The 21581-nt window shown below is 40.6% G+C and overlaps 2 protein-coding genes across 8 annotated transcripts in view; one reads left to right on the forward strand and one right to left on the reverse strand.

Annotated features, from left to right (window-relative positions):
* LOC109038298 (cytosolic carboxypeptidase 1) overlaps positions 1 to 21581 on the forward strand; it is a gene marked incomplete at its 3' end in the record, with an annotated part of 338352 nt that overhangs the window by 30944 nt on the left and 285827 nt on the right. For 3 of the 5 annotated variants that reach the window (XM_072305430.1, XM_019053320.2, XM_019053321.2), the window contains 1 exon segment: positions 14460 to 14542. In XM_072305430.1, the coding sequence (XP_072161531.1) occupies positions 14460 to 14542 (83 nt within the window). 5 annotated transcript variants of the gene reach the window in all.
* The window catches only part of LOC140225711 (uncharacterized), a 31385-nt gene continuing 10015 nt past the window's right edge, over positions 212 to 21581 (reverse strand). Inside the window, exons 1-6 of one of the 3 annotated variants that reach the window (XM_072305436.1) lie at positions 11577 to 13607; positions 10575 to 11531; positions 9512 to 9796; positions 8296 to 8379; positions 6326 to 6650; positions 212 to 3832 (exon numbers count right to left, since the gene is read on the reverse strand). In XM_072305436.1, coding sequence (XP_072161537.1) covers positions 3126 to 3818 — 693 coding nt within the window. In that variant the 5' untranslated portion in view covers positions 3819 to 3832; positions 6326 to 6650; positions 8296 to 8379; ... (1 more) ...; positions 10575 to 11531; positions 11577 to 13607 and the 3' untranslated portion in view covers positions 212 to 3125. Of the gene's footprint in view, positions 3833 to 6325; positions 6651 to 8295; positions 8380 to 9511; positions 11532 to 11576; positions 13608 to 21581 lie in introns of those variants that run through there. The other 2 variants (XM_072305437.1, XM_072305435.1) reach the window with 2 other exon arrangements.

Genomic DNA, 21581 nt, shown 5'->3' on the forward strand with positions numbered 1-21581 from the left:
ATATTTGTCCACCAATTTGTCAGATGATTTGGTTTGTAATTTGATGTAAAACTTCTCAAAATTTCAAGAAAAAATATTCATAGTTTTCCTAAAAAATAAACATTTTATCCAAGGAAATTTGGCAACTCTCGAATGTTCATACGGCGTTCTTCCTTAGCACGACAGAAGGGATAGCACGGACATGTCCGTTATTTTGAAGTTCAGTGGCGGATCCGGGGTTGGAAGGGGGCGGGGCATAGAGATTTTAGGGCCTAAAGGGCAGCCAACCTATGAATTTAAATTATCCAGAGTGATTATTACATTCATTGTTACGATCGGTCGTGTGTAAAGAACGTAACTGCTTTAATTTTTGCATAAATTTTCTCATTTTTGCGGAAGAACACCTTGGTCATCTTTGTTTGATTTTTTTTTTTTTTTTTTTGAGGTTCTTAAAGTAGCTCCATTGGTTTCCTCGTGAAATTTCTCTGTAGAAGCACCCCTTAAAATTTAACATGGGACGAAACGAACATAAAAATGCAGTCAAAAATTTTATGTCCGACCTCTTGGATTGGCTCGATCCACTGGGCGGCCTAACCGCGGCCTCAACCCGCCTTGGAAGAGCGGTCCAAGTGTTCCACCTGTGCCACACTTATCAAAGCTAGCCATCAAAATATCAAGGTCAGGTGTTGTGATTGGCTTATTTGATGACTTCGACCAATTACGGCACTTGACCTTGACATTTTAATAGTGTGACACAGGCTATTCACTGGAACGGATGGAACGCACTGGAACGCCACAGTGGAACGGGATAAAGAAAGGATGCGTTCCGCAGTGATCCTCTGCGATTCGGATAAAAAAAAAGCCCTGTAAATTAATTGTAATTTTAGTTATTTTTCATGCAAAGGTATGTTTTAATTTTAAACTGTTTAGATTAATAGTATTATTTTCTTTATTTTCTACTCAATTCAATTTGTCGAGATTTGTTACTGATACAAATTTTTAGTAATTACTGTAACTGACGTTTATGGATTAAGTCATAGTAGGAATAGTCAATTTGGAACAGTGTTCGAAACTCCTCTTAGAATTTCAGGAGCCATGTGGCCCATCAAGCTCAATTTTTAGGGGCCAAATTGACATTTTTCCTGTAAATCACGCCGCATTTTGTGAAAAGCAAGACGCAAGATGCTTAAGTTTCAGAACTAGGAGCTGTAACTTATAACTTTCGAAAAATCACCGAACAGAAAAATTAGGATTCTCCTTTTTTTTTTGGGGGGGGGGGGGGGCACTTTTTAGGGGCCACGTTGACGCAGGGCCTTCATTTTCTAGGCGCCATGACCGATTTTTTAGGCACATTTGGCGCGTTGGCGCCTGTGAGTTTCGAACACTGATTTGGAAGGAAGAGTTATATATGTAATAATAGGAATCCAGGTTCAGGTTATTCACAGGGTTCTTCGACTGCTCATCATGTAGCTAATGAAAGGGAAGTTTGGCTAGAATTGTTCATGTTGTTCCAAGTATTTCCTGATCGATGAATTGGGCAGCAATGGACTATCGATTTTTTTCCATTAAAAGCTGTTGTGAATAATCGATCATTAAGGCATATCCGTAGGCATAGGCAAGACACATCATACCGAGAACACTTCATAAAAAATGAGATATTAACATTACCAGCCAAAATAATTATGAGTCACCTTAAATTGCTGGCTAAAAGGCTGAAGGGAGATAAGGCAGAGACACATGGGTATGGGTCTGGCACAAGATATCACCAACTAAGCATTTTATCAAAGAACGACGCAACCTCACAAAGGCATGGAAGTTCTTTGATAAATTGCCAAATATCATACAGGAAAGCATATATAAACCAACATTCGGTAAGCTGGCCACAAGACATTTAATAGCAAAATGCCCTTACTCAGTCAATGAATTTTTGAATGTCAATGAATGAATAATTACCTTAAGACGAATTGTATGTAAATATGTTTATATCAATATCTTCATTTAGAAAATGACGTTTTTGTGAAGCCAAATGTGCAAAAAGCAAAAGAATAAATGCATAAATCAATAAATAAATCCTGATAAGCGATCCGTTTCCATAGGTTTATTTTCCATGGGATATCAATCGATTTGAAAACCACGATGTGCCGCTGATCCTAGGGATATTTATACATAATTATGTAAAGAACAAATAAAACAAGTCTTGCCTTTGCACGCATGTTGGTTTTTATTTTGCTTAGTGTTTGTACAAGTTGGACAACGAGTCCGTGGCATATTGAATTACGGACCGAGTGGCATCCCCTACGTTTACGAGTTGTCTCTGATTAGCTCCTCCGCCTGGTGCCCACTCTCTGGGGCCCTTATGGAAAATAACACAGAGTTTATTTTTAATCGAAAATATCTCGATAACAAAGAAAAATTCATGCGTCGGAGATCTCAGAAATGAACTCTCCAAAGTTTTCTATGAAGAGATTGAAAGGTTAAACATGACACTTTTTTCTCAATCACTCCGAACAGTTCGACCTGGAATTTTGTTTTTTTCATCTTGTAATATGACTTTTGGTGTCATAAAATACAAAAGCATTCGGTGTGTTTGAGAAAGACGTGTCATGTACAAGCCATTAATCGCTTCAGAAAAATTTGGAGAATTGGTTTCTGAAATCTCCGACGTCGACGCATGAATTTTCCTTGTTATCGAGATATTTCCGATTAAAAATCAACTCTTTTCCATAAGGGCCTCAGAAAGTGGGCACCCGGTGGATGAGCCAATCAGAGACGACTCGTACAAGTAGGGGGTGCCACTCAGCCCGTAATTCAAACTGCAGCTCTTGTTTTCTCTCTGAGAACAGCGGGCTGATTTTTGAAATTGATAGACAAAATCATAGACAAAGAAGACGTATGGAGTATGGAGAGATCCTCTCGGTTGAAATGGGTGGTTCCTACAGACTATAGGGGGAAAAAGGATGGACTAACCATGCATAGTTTCTCTCGTGGGTTGCCCTTGGTTAGTGTAGCACCTTCCTCCTTCGTCCGTTACAAGCACCTGCTTCCACCAATTAAGAGGATCCCTTTTGTCCTCTTTGTCAATAGCTTCGTCTATCAATTACAAGGATCACCCGATCCCATGAAAACGTTCCGTCGGGACGTGGCCTTCACCGACGACGACTTTTGTGGCCAAGCCCGAAGCGGAAAAATCGGTGTCGCTTCTTCTTACTCTTTTCCTCGGCTAGCTTCCTCTCTTCCTCGGCTAGCTTCCTCTCTTGAGCCTGTCTCTGTTTCTCCTCTTGAGCGCGCTTCCTCTTTTCAGGGAGCTCGTCGACCCAGGCTGGCCTATGATACGATACTCTGATGTTGTGCATGGTGAGCCAAACGCGACCGCTCTCGGGTCCCTTTTCGAAAGCCGTCGCGAACTCCGTTGCGGGCAATCCAGAGGCCTTAAGGTGCTCGATAAGCTCTTCGTTGACCACGCATTTGCATGTATCATACTCTGCTTCTTCTGCAACCCATTTCTTCACGACTCCAGTCGCGATGTACATTACTTTGTCGGCATCGGCCGCACCTGGTTTGTTTGTATTAGCCTTGGCATTGGCCGCATGAGGCTGAAGTACCGTCGGGTCGAGGATGGCATGCCCGTCACCCTTGGGACTGGCTCCAGGGGGGATGGTGTGGGTGTGCCCTCCACCCTTGGGATTGAGTGCAGGGTGACTGGTGTTGCCTTCACCCTTGAGATCCGCTCCAGGGTGGATGATAATATGTCCTTCGCCATTCTGACACTTGGCGTTGCACTCTTCGGCACCTCCTTTGAATTCCTCTGGGACAGGGGGTTTCGGCTTCTGCCATGGCATTGTCTCTGCTTTGCCTAAATAAGAAATGTACAATGGACGTATTTCAATCAAATGGATTTATTCGGAGGTGAAAAATATGGGGTGTGATCGTCAGTTCTCTGGCCGTAAGAGTGAATGAGAATAATAAAGCACCAGTGACGTCAACGGAGATAGATGCCGCCGTGCAGCTCTTCGTAGTGGTCATTAACTCATGAGCCCTGTCCTCAACGCTCTCGTGCCATGCCCGCGGCTCATATATCCCGCGCTCAGGTGGCACATAGTTCTGCTTGCTGAATTTAAAATCCCGCTTTCCAATTCTTCAAAAGGAATCACGCCCACTTTTACATCGTTTCTTATGCAACTTTCTAGAGCACACCCCATATTTCTCACCTGCACACAGTTCTGTTTGATAGAAATACGTCCAAATGATGTTTTTTTTTTTTCTTTTACGATTTCATACAGATGGACCTAATTCTGAAAAACGGAACAGGTGGGAAAGAAGGGGTGTGTTCGTAAGTCGGGGGCCATAAGTATGAATGGTTATTAAGCGCCTGTGACGTCAGCAGCGACGACCGGTCTCGATGAGCCAACGATGCCGCATTAACTCATGAGCCCTGTCCACAACGCTCTTTTGCCATGTCCACGGCTCATGAGTGCCGCATTCAGTCGGCGCTTAGTTCCGTTCGGTAGAATGTAAAGTCCCGCTTTTCCATTTCCCCAAAGGGAATCACGCCCATTTTAACATTGTTTCTTATGTAACTTTCTAGAGCACACCCCATCTTTCCCACTCGTATCTCGGTCTGCGACGTTGCAGACTTCTTGTCTACTTTATTTTTTAAATAGAAGACTACTCAACGTCAATGCGTGAAAACTTCCGTGATTCATTGTCTTTGCGCGCAGATTTTGTTTTTTTTTTTTTTTTTTTTTTTTTTTTTTTTTTTTTTTTTTTTTTTTTTTTTTTTTTTTTTTTTTTTTTTAAATGATCCGTATTTGATCCCCTTTAAAAAAAATCCAATAGAAGCGGAGATTTTAAAACGCCACGAACAAGATACGAGATACGCACAGAGACAAGATACGCATGAAATAACTATGTCTCACGCGAACTCTATGCACATAGTTCCTTTTAGCACAAATATGTCCATACGTGGTTCAGGAGTCTCACCGTCGATATGCTTTTCATTGAAGTAAATTGGATGTATTTGTGCTAAGAGGAACTATGTGCATAGGTTTTGCGTGCGACATAGTTCCTTTTAGCATAGATACGTCCAATTTACACGGTGAAATTAGAAAAATTCATCCACCAAACCATTCACAAAATCTAAGTTTCTTAAAACACGGACAGCAATACGGTATAACAAACGCGTTTACGCTGTCTAAACGCTGCTGTGAAAATTGGGTCATTTATGATAAATGAATAGAAAATAGTAATAGGACTACATTTTGCAAGCAAGAACTCCAATTTCCGGCTCATTTGTAATAAACATATGTCTATAGGGAAAATGGTACGTATGTTGTTTTTGAATACGATCGGATATTGTGGCTCCTCATTGTAAATTGAAGTCCAATTGGTCTGTTAATTGGTCTTTGGTAAATTACCTCAATCTCCAAACGCTCTTATCTATCTGAATTTCGTAATGTTCTCACTATTAAAGAAAGTAGCTCTTAGTTTCTTAACTTTTTAATGCTTAGTCATTTTTAATGGTTTTAAGATATTTTAACTCCTTAAGTGAAAAGAAAACAACCTTTGTTATGCGGTTTTAAACCTCTCTCTATAAACCCGTCAAGAGTACAATTCAAGCAATGGGTCAGTTGCGCTGGTCACAGAATCGTGATTTGGTGATTGATTCCTGAAGATCAGCCAAAAATAATATGATCTGTCCAAACAGCAACTCTCTACCTTCAATATTAACCGAGATATCGTGCTCTGAAAAATTCGGTTTTTGACGTCATCCGCCGCGGTAGTGACCACCTCCAGTCAGGGGGAGACACATGTTTGCACTGATTACTCACTGTGAAACTCGATAAAAGTAAGGTGGAAGAAACCAACGGTTTCACGACCGCGGTGGATGACGTCACAAACCGAATTTTTCAGAGCGCGATATCTCGCTTATTCACGGAAAAAAAGTGTCAGGTGTTATCTCCTAAAATTGTGGTACTACCCCAATTTGTTGGATGATATAGACATTTCTAATTAATTGTGATAGTACCGCAACATTTGGGTTAGTTACCTAATTTATTGGGGCACTACCTTAATAAATTGGGGTGCAACCATAATTAATTGGGGTACTACCACAATTAATTGGAAATGTCCATATCATCCAACAATGTCGTGCTGTTTTTTCCATGTTGAAGGTAGAGAGTTGCTGTTTGGACAAATCATATGTATTGTTTTTAGCTGATCTTCAAGAATCAAGCACCAAATCGCGATTCTGTGACCAGCAAAACTGACTTTTTCTCATCATTATTCAAGTTTATCAGCAAGTATTTTTTTTTTTTTCTTCTTTTTTTTCTTTTTTATCCTCACTTACCGTCAGCGTCAGCGGAGAATTCAACGTCGAGGCCGTAGCGTTTCAGGAATTGTTTATTTATATAGGGATTTATTTGATTTTTGTGTACCCATCCGGGGCCGCTTTTACATCCAAAGACCTCTATGTACTCGTTGCTCCCCGTGTCAGGTAACTTAGCTCTGAGGAGGGCGACGATAATTGGGTTTTTTCGGCACTGGCAGTAGTCCCCTGTTTTATTGTACGCCTCGACGGAGACCGGCGTGTTGGGCTCCCCTTTACGCACGACGTAGCCCAGCGCTTTATTGCACTTCTCTTCGCAGTCCGCTATCTTCGCGGCCTCCGCAGACTGTAATTATCACAATTTCAAATGGCTCACTAAACTTTGTACTTTTTTTTAATATTATGAAGATACTAACCCCTAGAAGGCGTTTCGCCCTCTCTTAGGCCCGCTTTGGCAGAAGAACGACCAAAAAAATTAAGAGATTTGTCTAATTTGTCCAATTTCTCTCTGACCGGGAGCGATTGAACCAATAAGAATCGAATGAAAAAATCTGCATTTATTTCAAACTTCACGCCGAGATTAAAACGAAACGGAACGGACGGAACGGAGCGTTTCGTTACTTTTGGATAGGCTGTAGTAAAATAGTATACCTTCGATTCACTTACCTTACCCTAAAGCCTAAATACAAATCGCCGTGTGTCAATAAAGACGGAAGCCAATGGAGAGCCTTGATTTCGATACATCGACGTTAATGGATCGAAATCAAGGCTCTCCATTGGCTTTCGTCTTTCAATCGCGGCGATTAATCGCCGTGTGTATTTATGCCTTAACAGACCAAGATTCAACGTCTCCCATTGAGTTCAGTTTTCCGCTAAATTTGAAATTTCCGCCTTTTTTCAATGGCGGAAATTTCAAATTTTGCCCTCTTTCTAAGCTCCCAAGTATGCTCTCTGCGTCTTATTTCCAAAATCAAATTACGGCGGGCCCATCTAGAGACCTGTCGATAACCGCAAACATTATGGATATCGGCCCAGTTAGAACGCTCAAACGAATTAAGACAAAAAATAAAAATTTACATTGTTTAAATGGGAGAATTCGCAACTTTACCGCGTAATATAAAAAAAACCTGGGTAATATTTTCAAACTATGAATAAAGCGGGCTCATTTAGAGACAATTGTCCGTCGATAGCTGTAAAAATCAAGAAAATCGGCCCGGTTGAACGCTGGAACTAAGCGTCACCAGATATGCAAATTTAGGAGGTTTCGGAGCTTATATATATGATACCAGATTAGTAAATGGGGTGCTCAGTAGAAATGTCCCGTAGAAAATGTCCAATAAGAATAATGTCCTACTTAAAATGACCAAAAAAATATCCATGGTTATAAAAGTCCAAGAGAAAATAATGTCCTAACTGAAAAATGCCGCACAAAAAATGTTCCACGAGAAGACGCGTCCATTTCGTTGCAAGAAAATTTGAATTTGGGACTTCCAACTGCCCAGTTTTCAAATTTATTGGGTCAGTTCACGCAATTTTTTCATAATATCTGGATTTTTTTTTACTTTTTTGGAAATTGTATAAGTAAGACAAATAAGATATTGTTTTTTTTTTGTTTTTTTTTTGGGGGGGGGGGGGCATTGCAGTTCACGGACATATTGTGTTGGACAAACAATGTTTGGGTATTTCATTGTGGACATTTTTCATAATCGGACATTTTGTATTGGACATTTCCACTTGTCACCGTAAATGGAGAATCCGCTCGAAAAAATTGTACTTCTCCATCTGAGAATTCTGAGTGAGCTGAGTTCGCAGTATTTTTCATCATTTTCTTCTGATATGGGACATTGTAGAAAACTAGATTGATAAGAGAAAAAATTCATCTTTGTGATCTTTGTGACATCATCTAGCGGTATTTCTCATCTAAACATATGTATCTAGACAAATTCAGTCATTTTGTCTGTACAGTAGTTAAGCTAAAGTGGGTGCCTCACCTCCTCTGTAATCCGGTTGGATCGAACTAGTCCTTTAACTTTGGAGTGATCCTTGCCCTGCTCTGTTTTTTTTTCCCTTTCCTGCTGAAATATTTCACATAAAATATCAATATTTTATTTCTCACGAAAAATTACTTCATTGCGCGGCAGGAATATTCGTTGAATTAAGCGGAAACCTCCTCAGAGAAACCGGAAAGCTCTATAAAATAATGGGAATGCTTTTTGAAACAAGTAGAGTTCCAGTTGTTTGAACGATAGATTCCCGTCACAGAAATTTCAATGATTGATTCAACAAGAAATGTTTATTGTAGTGGGTACCAGATACCACACAACCATACGCGCTCTTTCGTGCTGAGAAAAATTGCCGCATGATCATTTTGGCGGTGCCAAATTTCTGCTTAAGACAAAAGTTTTCCGGCGAAACTTTTGAATTTTTTTCTCTCTTATTTTCAGAGAGTTCTACTCGCTGTTATACGTATTGATCGTGTACTTACAGATCTAAAGTGGGAATCGACGTATTTCCTCTGGACGGAACCAGATACACACTGAGAAAAAACTATGGTTTATAAACCTATTAGAGGTAAATATGGAACACCTATAATAGTCGTAAATAAACTAATGATTCTCGGTCTGTGAACCATACTAAGGTCTCTGTACCTAATTAAGGTACCCCGTACCATAACTAAGGTATATGTGCTATTATTATATGTAGAGGTACTACTATTAGTGGTGTTCCATATTTACCTCTAATAGGTTTATAAGCCATAGTTTTTTCTCAGTGCAGGTGGGGGAGAAGGGGTGTGCTCGTTAGTTAATGACCGTAAGTATGAATGGTAATGAGGCGCCAATGACGTCAGCGGCGACGGCGACGAGGTTGCTGGATTTTAACTCATGAGCCCTGTCCACAACACCCTTATCACATGCCCACGGCTCATGAGTTATCATACAGTTGGCGCTCGGTTCCGTTTGATTTAATTTAAAATCTTGCTGTTCCATTTCCCAAAAAGAAACCACGCCTACTTTAACGTTGTTTCTCGTGCAGCTCACCGCGAGCGCACCCCTTCTTTCCCACGCGTATCTAATTCTTATTTGGCAGAAGTACGCCCAAGTCATCTACTCTCTGAGAAGTGATAGTCCAGCAGCAAAATTGAATTTTTCTTTTTTAAATTAAAAATATGAATAAAATATAAAGTATACTTGGAAGTATTGCGTTTACCTGGGAATAATTCAGTCCCCGGAATTCGTACGATGATCTTTTGCCGTTTCAACCATGTCCGGCCGAGAACATCGGACTGTTTATATAGATCCTCAAACTCCTTGATTTCGTCGGCATCGAAGCGCTTATTTCGGAGGTAGTTAAGCAGTTCTTCCGTAAGCAGACAATCGCATTGCTTTTCGCCGAGTTTAGTCACCCAAATTTGCGTTCCATTCACGAGGATATACCCCTTCAGCTGGCAGTCCTCAGTGCACGCCTCACCCGTTTTTGGCTTCGACTCTCGAACTGTTACCAATTAGTTAGGTGAACCAAATAAATATTAATACCTTTTTGGAAGTTTAATACACTGGAAAAAAGTCGCTTGGATCTAGAGTCCAGACTCTTGAAACCACTGACAAGAAAAAATACTCTCGATTCAATCGGACTTTTTGCTTGATACATATATAAAAGGAAAGGAAATCCGCCTAAATTAAGAGGCTCGGCTCTTCGATTTAAGGAATAATCGGATTGAATCAAGGGTATTTTTTCTTGTCAATGTTTTTAAGAGTCTGGATCCTGGATCCAAGCGACTTTCTTTCCAGTGTATAGTGTGTATCCTTACAATATTAGATTACACGAGAACAGTGATAAAAAAGCTTCGCTCGTTACTACATGCTTGCATAAATGGAGAATGTGCACACAATTTTTTTTTTTTTTTATGAATCAATCTGAGAGTGTTTCTAGAGCTGATTCTGCAGCATCTTTTATAATTTTTTTCTGACATGGGAAATAGCTTTATTATGTATTATTGTGATGCTTCTAACGGAACCGATTTGTTTTAATGACATTTTCGGCTAAATCATGGGTTTTCCCAGGAAGACAGCCTCTTGCCCCTCCCAGACTCTACTGTTGCTAGATGAGTTGCTTTTTCAGCACTTTTCCCAATGCAAACCCATGTGAAATATTCATGTTTATCGCACAATCCGACAACCCCTCGAGTGGAATATAAAAAAAAATGGAATCGACTAAAAGCTGCAATCCTTCTTTTCTTTTGTGAATGATGATGAATGAAGAAATAACTCACCATTTTCAAAGCACAAAATGGGGCCCACGACAAGCAAACTGAAGAGAATCTGACGACTGAAAAATGAAAGAAAAGAATATACAGGGTTATTCATAAGTCACGCACCACTCGCCATAACCTTAGTTCTAATTATGATATCGATTTGCTGTTTAAGACGTTTTTCCTAGTATCGAGAGGAAACTGTAGATAATTTCCAGTTTTTGATTCCCTTGGGGGGAGGGGGCGGGGGGCAACTAAAAAATTTCAAATGGCCACCCCCCTCATTGTCAGTGGTGCGTGACTTTTGAATAACCCTGTAGCACCGCTATGACTGTAATCATTTACAGAATTTAAGCGCTGGATGCAGAATGGGCATTTCTTGCTTGTGGTGTCTCAAAATCGCCGCTAACGTTTCATCCATAATGATTACAGCAAATGTATGCAATTCGTCGAAACTTTTACCGAATATTCTTTAAGATTCTGCTGTGATAAAAACAGAAAATTTTAGTGAAGTCACCCATTAGTTTCCGCTAAAACATAAACTAGAGGTGGAGATTCTGAAACACTGCAACCAAAAAATGTCCATTTTGCTCCCGACGCCCTCATTAAGTAACGCCGTATGACGTTAGTTTGCAACCGATGGCTGAAATTACACCCTCGTGAGAATAACAACCGGCACTTGCCTTTGAAACATATCGGTCATCGAGGTCAGCGCTAAGTACACGCACCTCGGTAAAAAATTGGGTCTCGTTCAATTTTGATCGATCGCGTTAAAATTTGACGGAAAACTATGTGATTTTCTCTTTACGACATATTTGGAATACAGATCATATGGTTATCGTTTCGGATAAGTGTGCTACACATTACAGAGAGTCAAGGTACGTTAGGGATTGTTACGGAACTCTAAAAGTTTAGATAGGCACTTTCCTCCCAACCAAAGGGGCGTATATACACCTCTTTGGCCTAACCTAACCTAACCTAACCTAACCAAACCCAACCCAACCCAACCTAACCTAATCTAACCTAACCTTGTATAGCCTGAAGAAGTACCTCCTTCGCATAAGGCTACGAGGGTAAGCCGAGGAAGAGAAGGAAGTCAATTACGGGGTTTCATGTGATCTCATGGAATCCTCCGATGGCGTCATCAACGGTTCCTAGAAGGAAAAGAGGCCCCATTCCGAGATACACTTACATGTATGACGTCATGGATGAAGCTCTCTGATGAGGTCGTCAACAAGCCAAAATGGCGAAAAATTTCCAAGTCCATAGCTCGTGACAACGAGAGTACGTGAAGTAAACTCGTCGCGTGCAAATAACACACATGTACCAGTAGTGCAAATCACGACTGACCTCAGTGCCAGATCTGTTCTGTAGGCACGCTGCGCTGACAGTCTGTTGTCATCAGCGGGTTGATTATTGAAATTGATAGACAAAATTATAGACAAAGAAGACAAAAGAGATATGGAGGGATCCTATTGGTGGAAGCGGGTGGTTGCAATGGACAAAGGGGGTAGGTAATAGACTAACTAACGCAATGCACGAGGGGCCCGGATAGTTAGTCCATCATTTTCTCCTTTAGTCTATAGGAACCACCCATTTCAACCAATATGATCGCTCCATGCTCCCTATGTCTTCTTTGTCCATAGCTTTGTCTATCAATTTCAATAATCGGCCCGTAGTGGCGGCGCGTTAACTAGAACTTTAGGGAGAGAAGGGAAATTTTGAAAAACTAGAGGGGTCGGTCGCCACTCAGCAGAATATATGTATGAGTTCGCTTTCACGGAAAATTACTGGAAAATGGGTACCCGCGGATCGAAATTTTTGTTTGTTTCCATGGAAAATTTTACCTATTCTGTCTTTTATTTTTGCAGTTCAAAAGAGGGAGAAATTTCTTTATCAACCTTGGAATAGCCGCATTACAGGGAGGAGTTGCACATTTCAAACATTTACAAGACGTAGCACAAATTTACTCCAGCGACAAATGCCAACATCGTCGATGATTTTTAAGGAATACCCACAAAAATTTTGGGGGAAAAGGCACCCCCCTTCTTTTTAACCATACACGCGCTAACGCCGGTTTTTATTTTCACGAAGGTAGAGTCGCTAACTTAAACAGAGGTTTAGACTAAAATGAAACAATTTCACACACTATCGTTTTAATCAATTTCAATTGGTTTAGACTAAAACGAAACAATTACACACTATATCATTTTAATCAATTTCAGTTTTGGATTAAGTCAAGTATACTGCACGCATTCAAAACGAACGGAAAATAGGAACCGATACGTACTTTAGAAAAAACATTACAATTTTAACACTTGACACTTCGCGCAAATTGTATCTCATAAACTAGACAAAAAATTTTAGTCAGGTGTATTATGTTGCAGTGGCTTAGTGAGTTCCCGATTTGTTTAGATTTCCTCCTATTTATTTTCGAGATCATCCGCGGGTTCACCCGATGTATGGCACGATACAGCTGACGGTTTCCAACTAATGAACATTTTTTAATTTCTTTTTTGTCGAGGCAAACCATTTATAAAGCAGACGTACTCAATACCCAAGGTCCATTTAGTGAGTTCAGTTGGTTACAATCACTTAAATGTTTGTGTGCGAAGTTGCAAGTTCGGTAAATTTTCAAATTTCAGAAAATTTTTATTTAACAAAATAATTCCCGACTAATCTCTCGTCCTCACTACAAATATTAAAATTGCAAGGTTTCCTTCTTTTATGGGAGTTTTAATTAAATAAGTTGTAATTTTAGTTAGTTGTCATGCACACGTTTTAATTGCAAACTTTTTAAATCAATGTTATTATTATCTTTATTTTCAGTGATTGCCGACCTTCAAAAATCAGCGATCCGCTTCTTTTTTCATTAATAAATCATAAATCATCACCCCAAACGTAGCCGTCACCAATTGCGTCACTTCTCTCATCCAGGGACATTTTTCCACCAAATCTTTGTGAAGGACACATGAAAAATACAATATGAGACCGTTGAGTGCCGTGACCGCCTTATTTAAGGTTCTCCGTATCAGCGAAAATCAACTCCAAAAATATTACGCGGATGAAATTGATGATGAAATAAAGTATAAACTTTGTCAATTCGCAAGTCCGTTTGATTTTTAATTTTTCTCGCTTTTTATTTATTTATTTATTTATTTATTTTTTTTTTTTGCGTCATGCGACACATTGAAAAATCCTGTTTTTCGATTGCCTCGTGATTCTTTTTTTTTAACCACGCCCTTTGGCTAAAGACAACACTGCCTTCTCTTTGTTTTATTCAATCTAAAGACCCTTGAATGATACCAATGAAAGGTGAATTAAATTCATTTATTTATTGCTTCATTCATTCATTCATAAATAATGCAAAATTGTTAAAAATGAAAGAGACCAACTTCGCATTCAAACTCAACCTTTCCAGTGGCGTGGCGTGCTTTGCGATATATCAATTGTTATGCCTTTTAAACCTATGGAAAAGGATTGATGTACAGGGTGCTCGCAGCAAACACCTTAATAACCTATTCTTTACCATAGGTTTAAATGGCATAACAATCGATACATCGCTATTCACGCCACGCCACTGAACCTTTTGACCTTCATATCACTGAAATTGATGAGCAGTCAAAAATCCTGAATTTTTTAATACTCTACAGCTGAAAATTTAAATTTCTCATCTTATCGTACTATTTCCATAATTTCTATATCATTCTTTCTCTGGCATTTTCTGTTTGTACAATTTTCTTTCCTCGTCTTCCCAATTGTTTATGTTCCACCCCCTCACCTCAGGTGCCCTAGAGCCAAAAAATGCTTTGGAGTCAAATAAATTCTATGTACCACCACATTCATTCATTCATTCATTCATTCATTATTTACTTACGAAAGTTATTTTACTTGGTTTTGTTACAGACAAGAATATAAAGGAAAAAACATTGGAAAGGATGCGGAGAAAAAAAGATGACTCGCTCGGGGTCATCCTAAATTTGCTAGAGGTAAGTTAAGTTGGACGGAAGGAACTATGTTACAGTACATCGTTGCGGGGTGATTGTTGAAATTTTCAGACAAAGCTATAGACAAAGAGGACAAAAGGGATATGGAGGGATCCTATTGGTGGAAGCGGTTGGTTGCAATGGACAAAGAAGGTATATAATAGACCAACTAACGGCAACCCACGAGAGACCCTGTATAGTTAGTCCATCATTTTCTCCCTTAGTCTACAGGAACCACCCATTTCAACCATAAGGATCGCTCCATACTCCCTATATCTTCTTCGACTATCGTTTTGTCTATCAAAATCAATAATCAGCCCGCGGGTTTTTTTTGCATTACGCGATAAAGCTGTGAACTCTCCCATTTGAACAATGTAAATTTTCATTGCTTTCACGATTTGTTCGGAAGATCTACATACATCAGAGTCGCTTCATAGCGCTCTCTGGAGCTCTGCAACGCCTAATTGCCACAGTGCCCGGTCCTTCCACAATCCTTCAGGGAGTAAGTCCCTCATTTGATTTAAAACCCCTGTCGCCATTCTCTCACCGGGCGTCTTCTTCGTTTCCTCCTAGGAGGAACCCAACTGGGCATCTCCTTCGTTTCCTCCCAGGAGGAACCCAACCCAGCATGTTCTTTGGCAGCCTCTCTTCCGTCATCCTGTTAAAGTGATCGCACCGGACAAGCTGTTTCGTCATGACGTCGAATACGATGTCATTTGCGACCTCCACAATATTACGCACTCTACCATTACGGACCCGGTCCCTCCTAGAAATTCTGCCGACTTCCTCTAGAAATCCGTCTTCTTTGCTCTTGGCATGTTATCCTCTATCCGTTTCTTCAGCTGCCAAACTTCACATCCGTACGTTAAAATACGCTTAACTACCGTTTTACTACGGTCTGAACTTCTACCGAGCCGTTTTTTGTGATTTTTACGGCTATTGGTGATATAGTCTCTAGATGAACCCACTCTCTGTAAATTGAAGCACGGTGACCCACGAAGCGGGCTTTGGACTCAAAGGGCGCGAGACACCCTCTGGGAGTAGGACTGCGTATTGGCCAGGGGGTGTAACCCTGTAACCCCTGGTTTGAAATATTAAGCAAACCTGTCACCTCGGATCTCATTTTCTGAGTCGCTCGCTTTCGATGCACTTTCGAGCCGAGTCGTTCCGCGATGCTTTTCGTGTGAGGTATTCTGCCGTGCTAAGGAAGAACGCCGTATGAGCCTTTGAACGTTGTCAAGTTTCCTTCGATAAAAACCGAATTAAAAAGAAAAATTGCGACTATTTGTTCCCAAAATATTCTGACAATTATATTCGCAATTTAATCTATAATATCTGAAAATTTCCAGGAAAAATACGCATGAATGTCGTTAAAAACACACGTTTTATCAAGGGAAATTTGGCAACTCTCGAATGTTGGTACGGCGTTCTTCCTTAGCACGACAGTATTATTTGGCAGTCAACGATCGTCACTCACTTTTTTAGCCGTGCAGCTTGTGCCGATTGCATGTTTCCCCGTAATTGCATGGAGCCCGGGGCCCGGACACCCTGAATAATCGGTTTAATTATGATTTAAATGATGCGAAATGGGCGTTACACGTAATTAGGAAATGCTTTATACCGAGGCTCCAACTTGTTTCGGCCCACATTCGATTTCGGAGATCGCGCCGGGCGCCCTTGCATGCAGCGACGGAAGCGCGTGGTTCCACAGCGACGTTGTCACAGCCGCCGAGAATTCGCTACGGGTGTCCCAGTGAAATCTTGGGTTTGGAAATAATGAATTTACAAAATTGAAACATGAATTAAGTGAAAAATAACCACTAAAATTGAAGATAAATTGCTGAGTTGCCACAGTCAGGGAAGACCGCGAAAACCGGGAAATATCCGGGAATTTTAATAAGTCAGGGAAAACCAGGAAATGTCAGGGAATAATTATCTAGTCACCTTTATTTGCTTTCTAGAATGGGTATGACACTTTGAAGGACAAAGTTTGCCCGAAATCTATTTCTAATTATGTCTTTTTACCATTTGGCATACCGTCAATTGTCAGGAAATTTCACCAACATGTGTCAGGGAATTCGGGGAAATGTTAGGGAATATTATTTCCTAAATGTGGCAACCCGGACTAAAATTGAAAATGAAATGGTTCCCAAAAATGGTGTGGGTGGAGTGTTGTGTAGGAGAGCATGAACACTTTGAAATTCTGGGGCTCAAAAAACATAGACATAGAAAAAAATAGGAAAATACAGCAATCCGGTTGGTTGAAACGGTTGGTTGCTCTACTAGACTAAAAGGGAAAATGACGGAATAACTATCGGGTCTCTCATGCGTTGCTGTTAGTCAGTCTATTACTTATGCCCTTTGTCCGTTGCAACCGCACCCGCTTCCACCAATAGGATCGTTCCATTTACTCTTTGTCACCTTTACCTATCCATTGCTTTGTCTATCAGTTTTAATACGAAACTCGCGTATGCGCTTCGTGCTTCGTGTTGTCGCCTTTAACATGTCATAGAGTATCTTTATGTGAGAGCACGGACATGTTGAAATATGAAGCTCTTGCAGGCTGATTATTGAAATTTATAGACAAAGCTATAGACAAAGAATACGACAAAGAACGTAAGAGGTATAGAGCAATCCTATTGGCTGAAATGGGTGGTTCTTATAGACTACAAGGGTGAATTATGGACCAACTATCGGGTCTCTCGTGGGTTGCCGTTAGTTAGTCTATTTTCTACGTCCTTTATCCATTGCAACCACCCGCTTCCACCAATAGGTTCCCTCCATCATTGGCGGATCCAGCAAATGGGCAACATTGTCTTTTCTCCATTTAAACCCATGGAAATTTATCGATTATTGAAGGGTCAGGTGCTTCGCGACAGGAATCGATGTTTTAATAGATTTAAATGGAGGAGGTCCGGTGTTGCCAAATTGCTGGATCCGCCTCATCCTTTTTGTCTTCTTTGTCTATCAATTTCAATAATCAGCCCGTTGGGGCCCAAAACGGCAGCCAAATTTTTAACGCGGAGAACACTGGAAAAATGCTACTGCCGATCTTCAAATTCCAATATCAAACCAAAATGGCCTTACATATTATAAATGAGCGTCTTCCCGCAAAAATCAGGGAATTTACGCAAAAGCTAAGCCACATATACGTACTTCACCAACGACAAGTCGCAACAATCGGACGTATTTCTACAACACAGAGCTATGTACATTAAGACATGAGCCCTGAGATCCATAAGGATGTATGCATAACATGACTCACGTCATAATACACATAGTTCCGTTTCACAGAAATACGTCCAATTGTAAAAATAAAGAATTCCGGATAATTTGAGTTCATGGGCTGGGTGTCCTTTCGGGCCATAAAAGCTCCATACCCTAACTTCCAAAATTATACCGCTGTAGAAGAATGAAATTCATTCTCCTCGAATGCTCTTATTTGGACTTGAATACCCTGTCGGTAATTTTGAGGTGAGGTCATGGAGCTTTTAGGGCCTAAAAAGGCAGTCAACTTAGGAATTAAAACTATACAGAGTGATTTAACATTATAATTGTTACGATCCGTCGTTTTCATAACATGTATCTGAATCGGTTTTGGATAAAGTTAGGTACTAATTTTTGCGGGAGAACGCTCATTTATGAACATGTTTGGACATCCTTTGGTTTGACGTTGAAATCTGAAGATTGACAGGTACGTTCTCTGTATTAGAGAGTTGGCTGCCTTTTTGGGCTCTAAAGAGCTCCATATTTCGATATGCCCGCGCCCTCCCAAAATAGGTATTCTAATATGGCCCACAATTGGACGTTTTTCTGCTAAACAGATGAGTGGGAAAGATGAGGTGTGCTCTAGAAAGCTGGCTGAAAAACAATGTTAAAGTGGGCATGATGCTCTTTGGGGAAATAAAAAAGTGGGATTTTACATTCCACCAAATGGACGTATTTCTACCAAACGAAACTATAAGGGGAGGAAGGGAGAGGGGAGGGGGGCTTGGATTGGCGGGTTTTGCTGAACGCGATGCTCGTTGCGTCCTATACTCGCAATGTTTTTCCATGGCGCTTAGTTCCGTTTGATAGAACGCGCTATCCGGGATTCTAAAATCCTCAAAAGGAACTCAAATTGGCGCTTAGTTCCGTTTAACAGAATTACGTCCAAATGGAACTAAGCGCCAACTGAACGCGGCACTCATGAGCCGTGGGCATGAAACAAGAGCGCTGTGGACAGGGCTCATGAGTTATCGCGGACCACGAGCGACAACTACGAGGGCCTCTTCGCCGCTGACGTTACTGGCGCTTCATAATGGACCACTAGACAAGGTACGAATTTCAGCATTCTGATACATGTTTCTCAACCAAAATTTCACGTAGAACACGATACGCACTACGAAAATTACCAAAATCAACCCCTGACGAAGATATTTAATGATTCTTGATGCGTGAATTCAAACCACCCGCTCATGAAAACTCAACGCTCTACGTGATTCACATCGCGCGCTAAATGTTTATCATGACAGTCTCTGCGATGTAAAAATCTTCAACTTCAATCTTGACACTTTGGCTCAGCTATAGCAAATTACCAATAGTTTGAACAACACATGGTGGAAAATGAACATTGCTCGATTGAGAAGCTTGCTGAAACCGTTGTAGTGCGCGATTTGACTCACGTAGAGCTTTGAGTTTCTTGTGAGCGGGCAGTTCAAATTCCTCGTAATCAGTGCGAAATAAAAACGTTAATATCTTCGTTAGAAGTTGATTTTGGTAATTTTCGTAGTGTGAATCGTGTTTTACGTGAAATTCTGGTTGAGAAACATGTATCAGATTGCTTAAATTCGTACCTTGTCTAGTGATCCATTCCCATTCATTCTTACGGCCCTCGACTAACAACCACACCCCTTCTTTCCGACTTGACTCTGGTTCCGTTTTACGTCCATTGTGCAATTTGAGACTACAATTTTTGGCTCAGTTATGAAACAACGAAGGTACTATTAGCTTCCCTTTGTATATAAATGTTTTTACGGATGAGCCAGAAATTGTAGCTCCTAATTGCATTTAATCGGCAACGTGTTTGAAGGCGACCTCGCGGCGCGTGCCGCATCGTGAGTTGCATTTCGGTTTCCGCCGATGCGAAAACTTATTTTAGCTCGTTCTTCTCGTTTCTCGCGGCCGCGCCCATTAGTTTTAATTATACCGAGTGTCCCAGCATCCTATCGCACCGCACGCGCACGGTGGATCCAGTCAGTGGGAGAGCTCGGACTTTTGGAAACTTTAAACGATTATAACTCCGTTGATGCAAAATTTGAAGGTTCTTAAGTGGTTTCATCAGTTTCCTCTTACAATTTTCTTCTATTAACGGAATTCGTCAAGATCAAAAGAAGTGGTCAAAATGGCATGCGATATATCACATCTTTTAGCTCAAAAATATCGGTAAATTTTGAATTTTTAGCTAAACAATTAAGGACTGGAGCCCCTGCGCATGAGCCTAAAAAATCATTCTAAACCCAGGAATTGGTGAAATTCAGAGAAATGAAAGCAGATCAGTGTTTGGAAAAAAACCTCGCACTCGATTCAACTATCGATTTCTGTATCGAATGCGAGGTTTTTTTTCCAAACACTATTGTGCTTTCGTTTCTCTGAATTTTGCCGATTTTTGGGTTTAGAATGATTCTTTAGGCTTGTGCGCAGGGGCTATTGTCCTATTTTTTGCTAAAAATTCAAAATCTGTCGAGATTTTTGACCTAATCGATGCGATGTATCGCATGCCAGTTTGACCACGTCACTTGAGCTTGACGAATCACTTTAACACCCCTTGAAATTTTAAATGTGACGGAATAAAAATCAAAATTTGGAGTTCTAGTCGAAAATTTCATGTCCGACTTTTCTGGTTGACTCAATCCACTGTGCGCCGTCCCAACGGGTCGTTCCAATGTCTCGGTCAAATCATAATCCGATTCGCCTCTTAATAAATGAGGCTATTTCTCAGGGACAGCCCTCCCTTACCCGCTCTTCACTTGTTATCTCGTGCAATTTGTTTTCGCTTCGGTCATTTAGCGTCGTGCCAGGCCTGATCTCAACCAGCGGGCCGATTATTGAAATTGATAGACAAAGAAGACTAGGGAGTGAGGAGCTATCCTATTGGTTGAAGTGGGTGGTTCCCATAGACTAAGGGAGGAAAAGATGGACTAACTATCGGGTCTCTCGTGGTCTCCCGTTAGTTAGTCAATCACTTACCTCATTTGTCCATTGCAACCACTCGCTTCCACCTATGAGATTTATCCATGACTATTTTGTCCTCTTTGTCGATAGCTTAGTCTATCAATTTCAATAATCGACCTGCAGAGAGAAAACAAGAGCCGCAATTTGAATCACGGGTCGAGTGGCACCAACTACCTTTACGAGTCGTCTCTGATTGGCTCGAATATATTCGAATATTTCGATTCATCGAAAATATCTCGATAACAAGAAAACATTTATGCGTCGGAGATTTCAGAAATCAATTTAGTCCTCCAGATTTCTCTGAATAGATTCATAGGTCATACATGACACTTTTTCCTCAAACGCACCGACTGTTGACCTTGAATTTGTTTTTTCAACTTGGTGTACGATAAAACAAAATTCCGGGTCGAATTGTTCGGTGTGTTTGAATAAAAGGTGTCACGTATTACCGTCAAGTATTAAAATTAAAATCATGGAGAATCGGTTTCTGAAATATTCGACGAATAAATGTCGTTTCCTTCGTTGTTTTCGAGTTATTCTCGATGAAGAGGCCCGTGGTTTTTCCGCAAGAGCCTCAGTGGGCACAAGGCGGATCAGCCAATCAGAGACGCCTTGTAAAAGTAAGGGGTGCCACTCAGCCCGCAATTCAAATTGCTGCTGTTGTTTTCTCTTCGATCTCAGCCGATGGTTTGCTCGTCGCTTGTTCGCGCGGATTGAGTCGTTACAATGCGTAAGCACTCTGCAAAAAAAAAAAAAAAAAAAAAAAAAAAAAAAAAATTCTGGGTCTAAAGTTTAGACTCTTTAAATAAAATTAAAAACACTGTTAATT

The sequence above is a fragment of the Bemisia tabaci genome, chromosome 10 (assembly GCF_918797505.1).
Source record: "Bemisia tabaci chromosome 10, PGI_BMITA_v3".
Classification (NCBI taxonomy): domain Eukaryota; kingdom Metazoa; phylum Arthropoda; class Insecta; order Hemiptera; family Aleyrodidae; genus Bemisia; species Bemisia tabaci.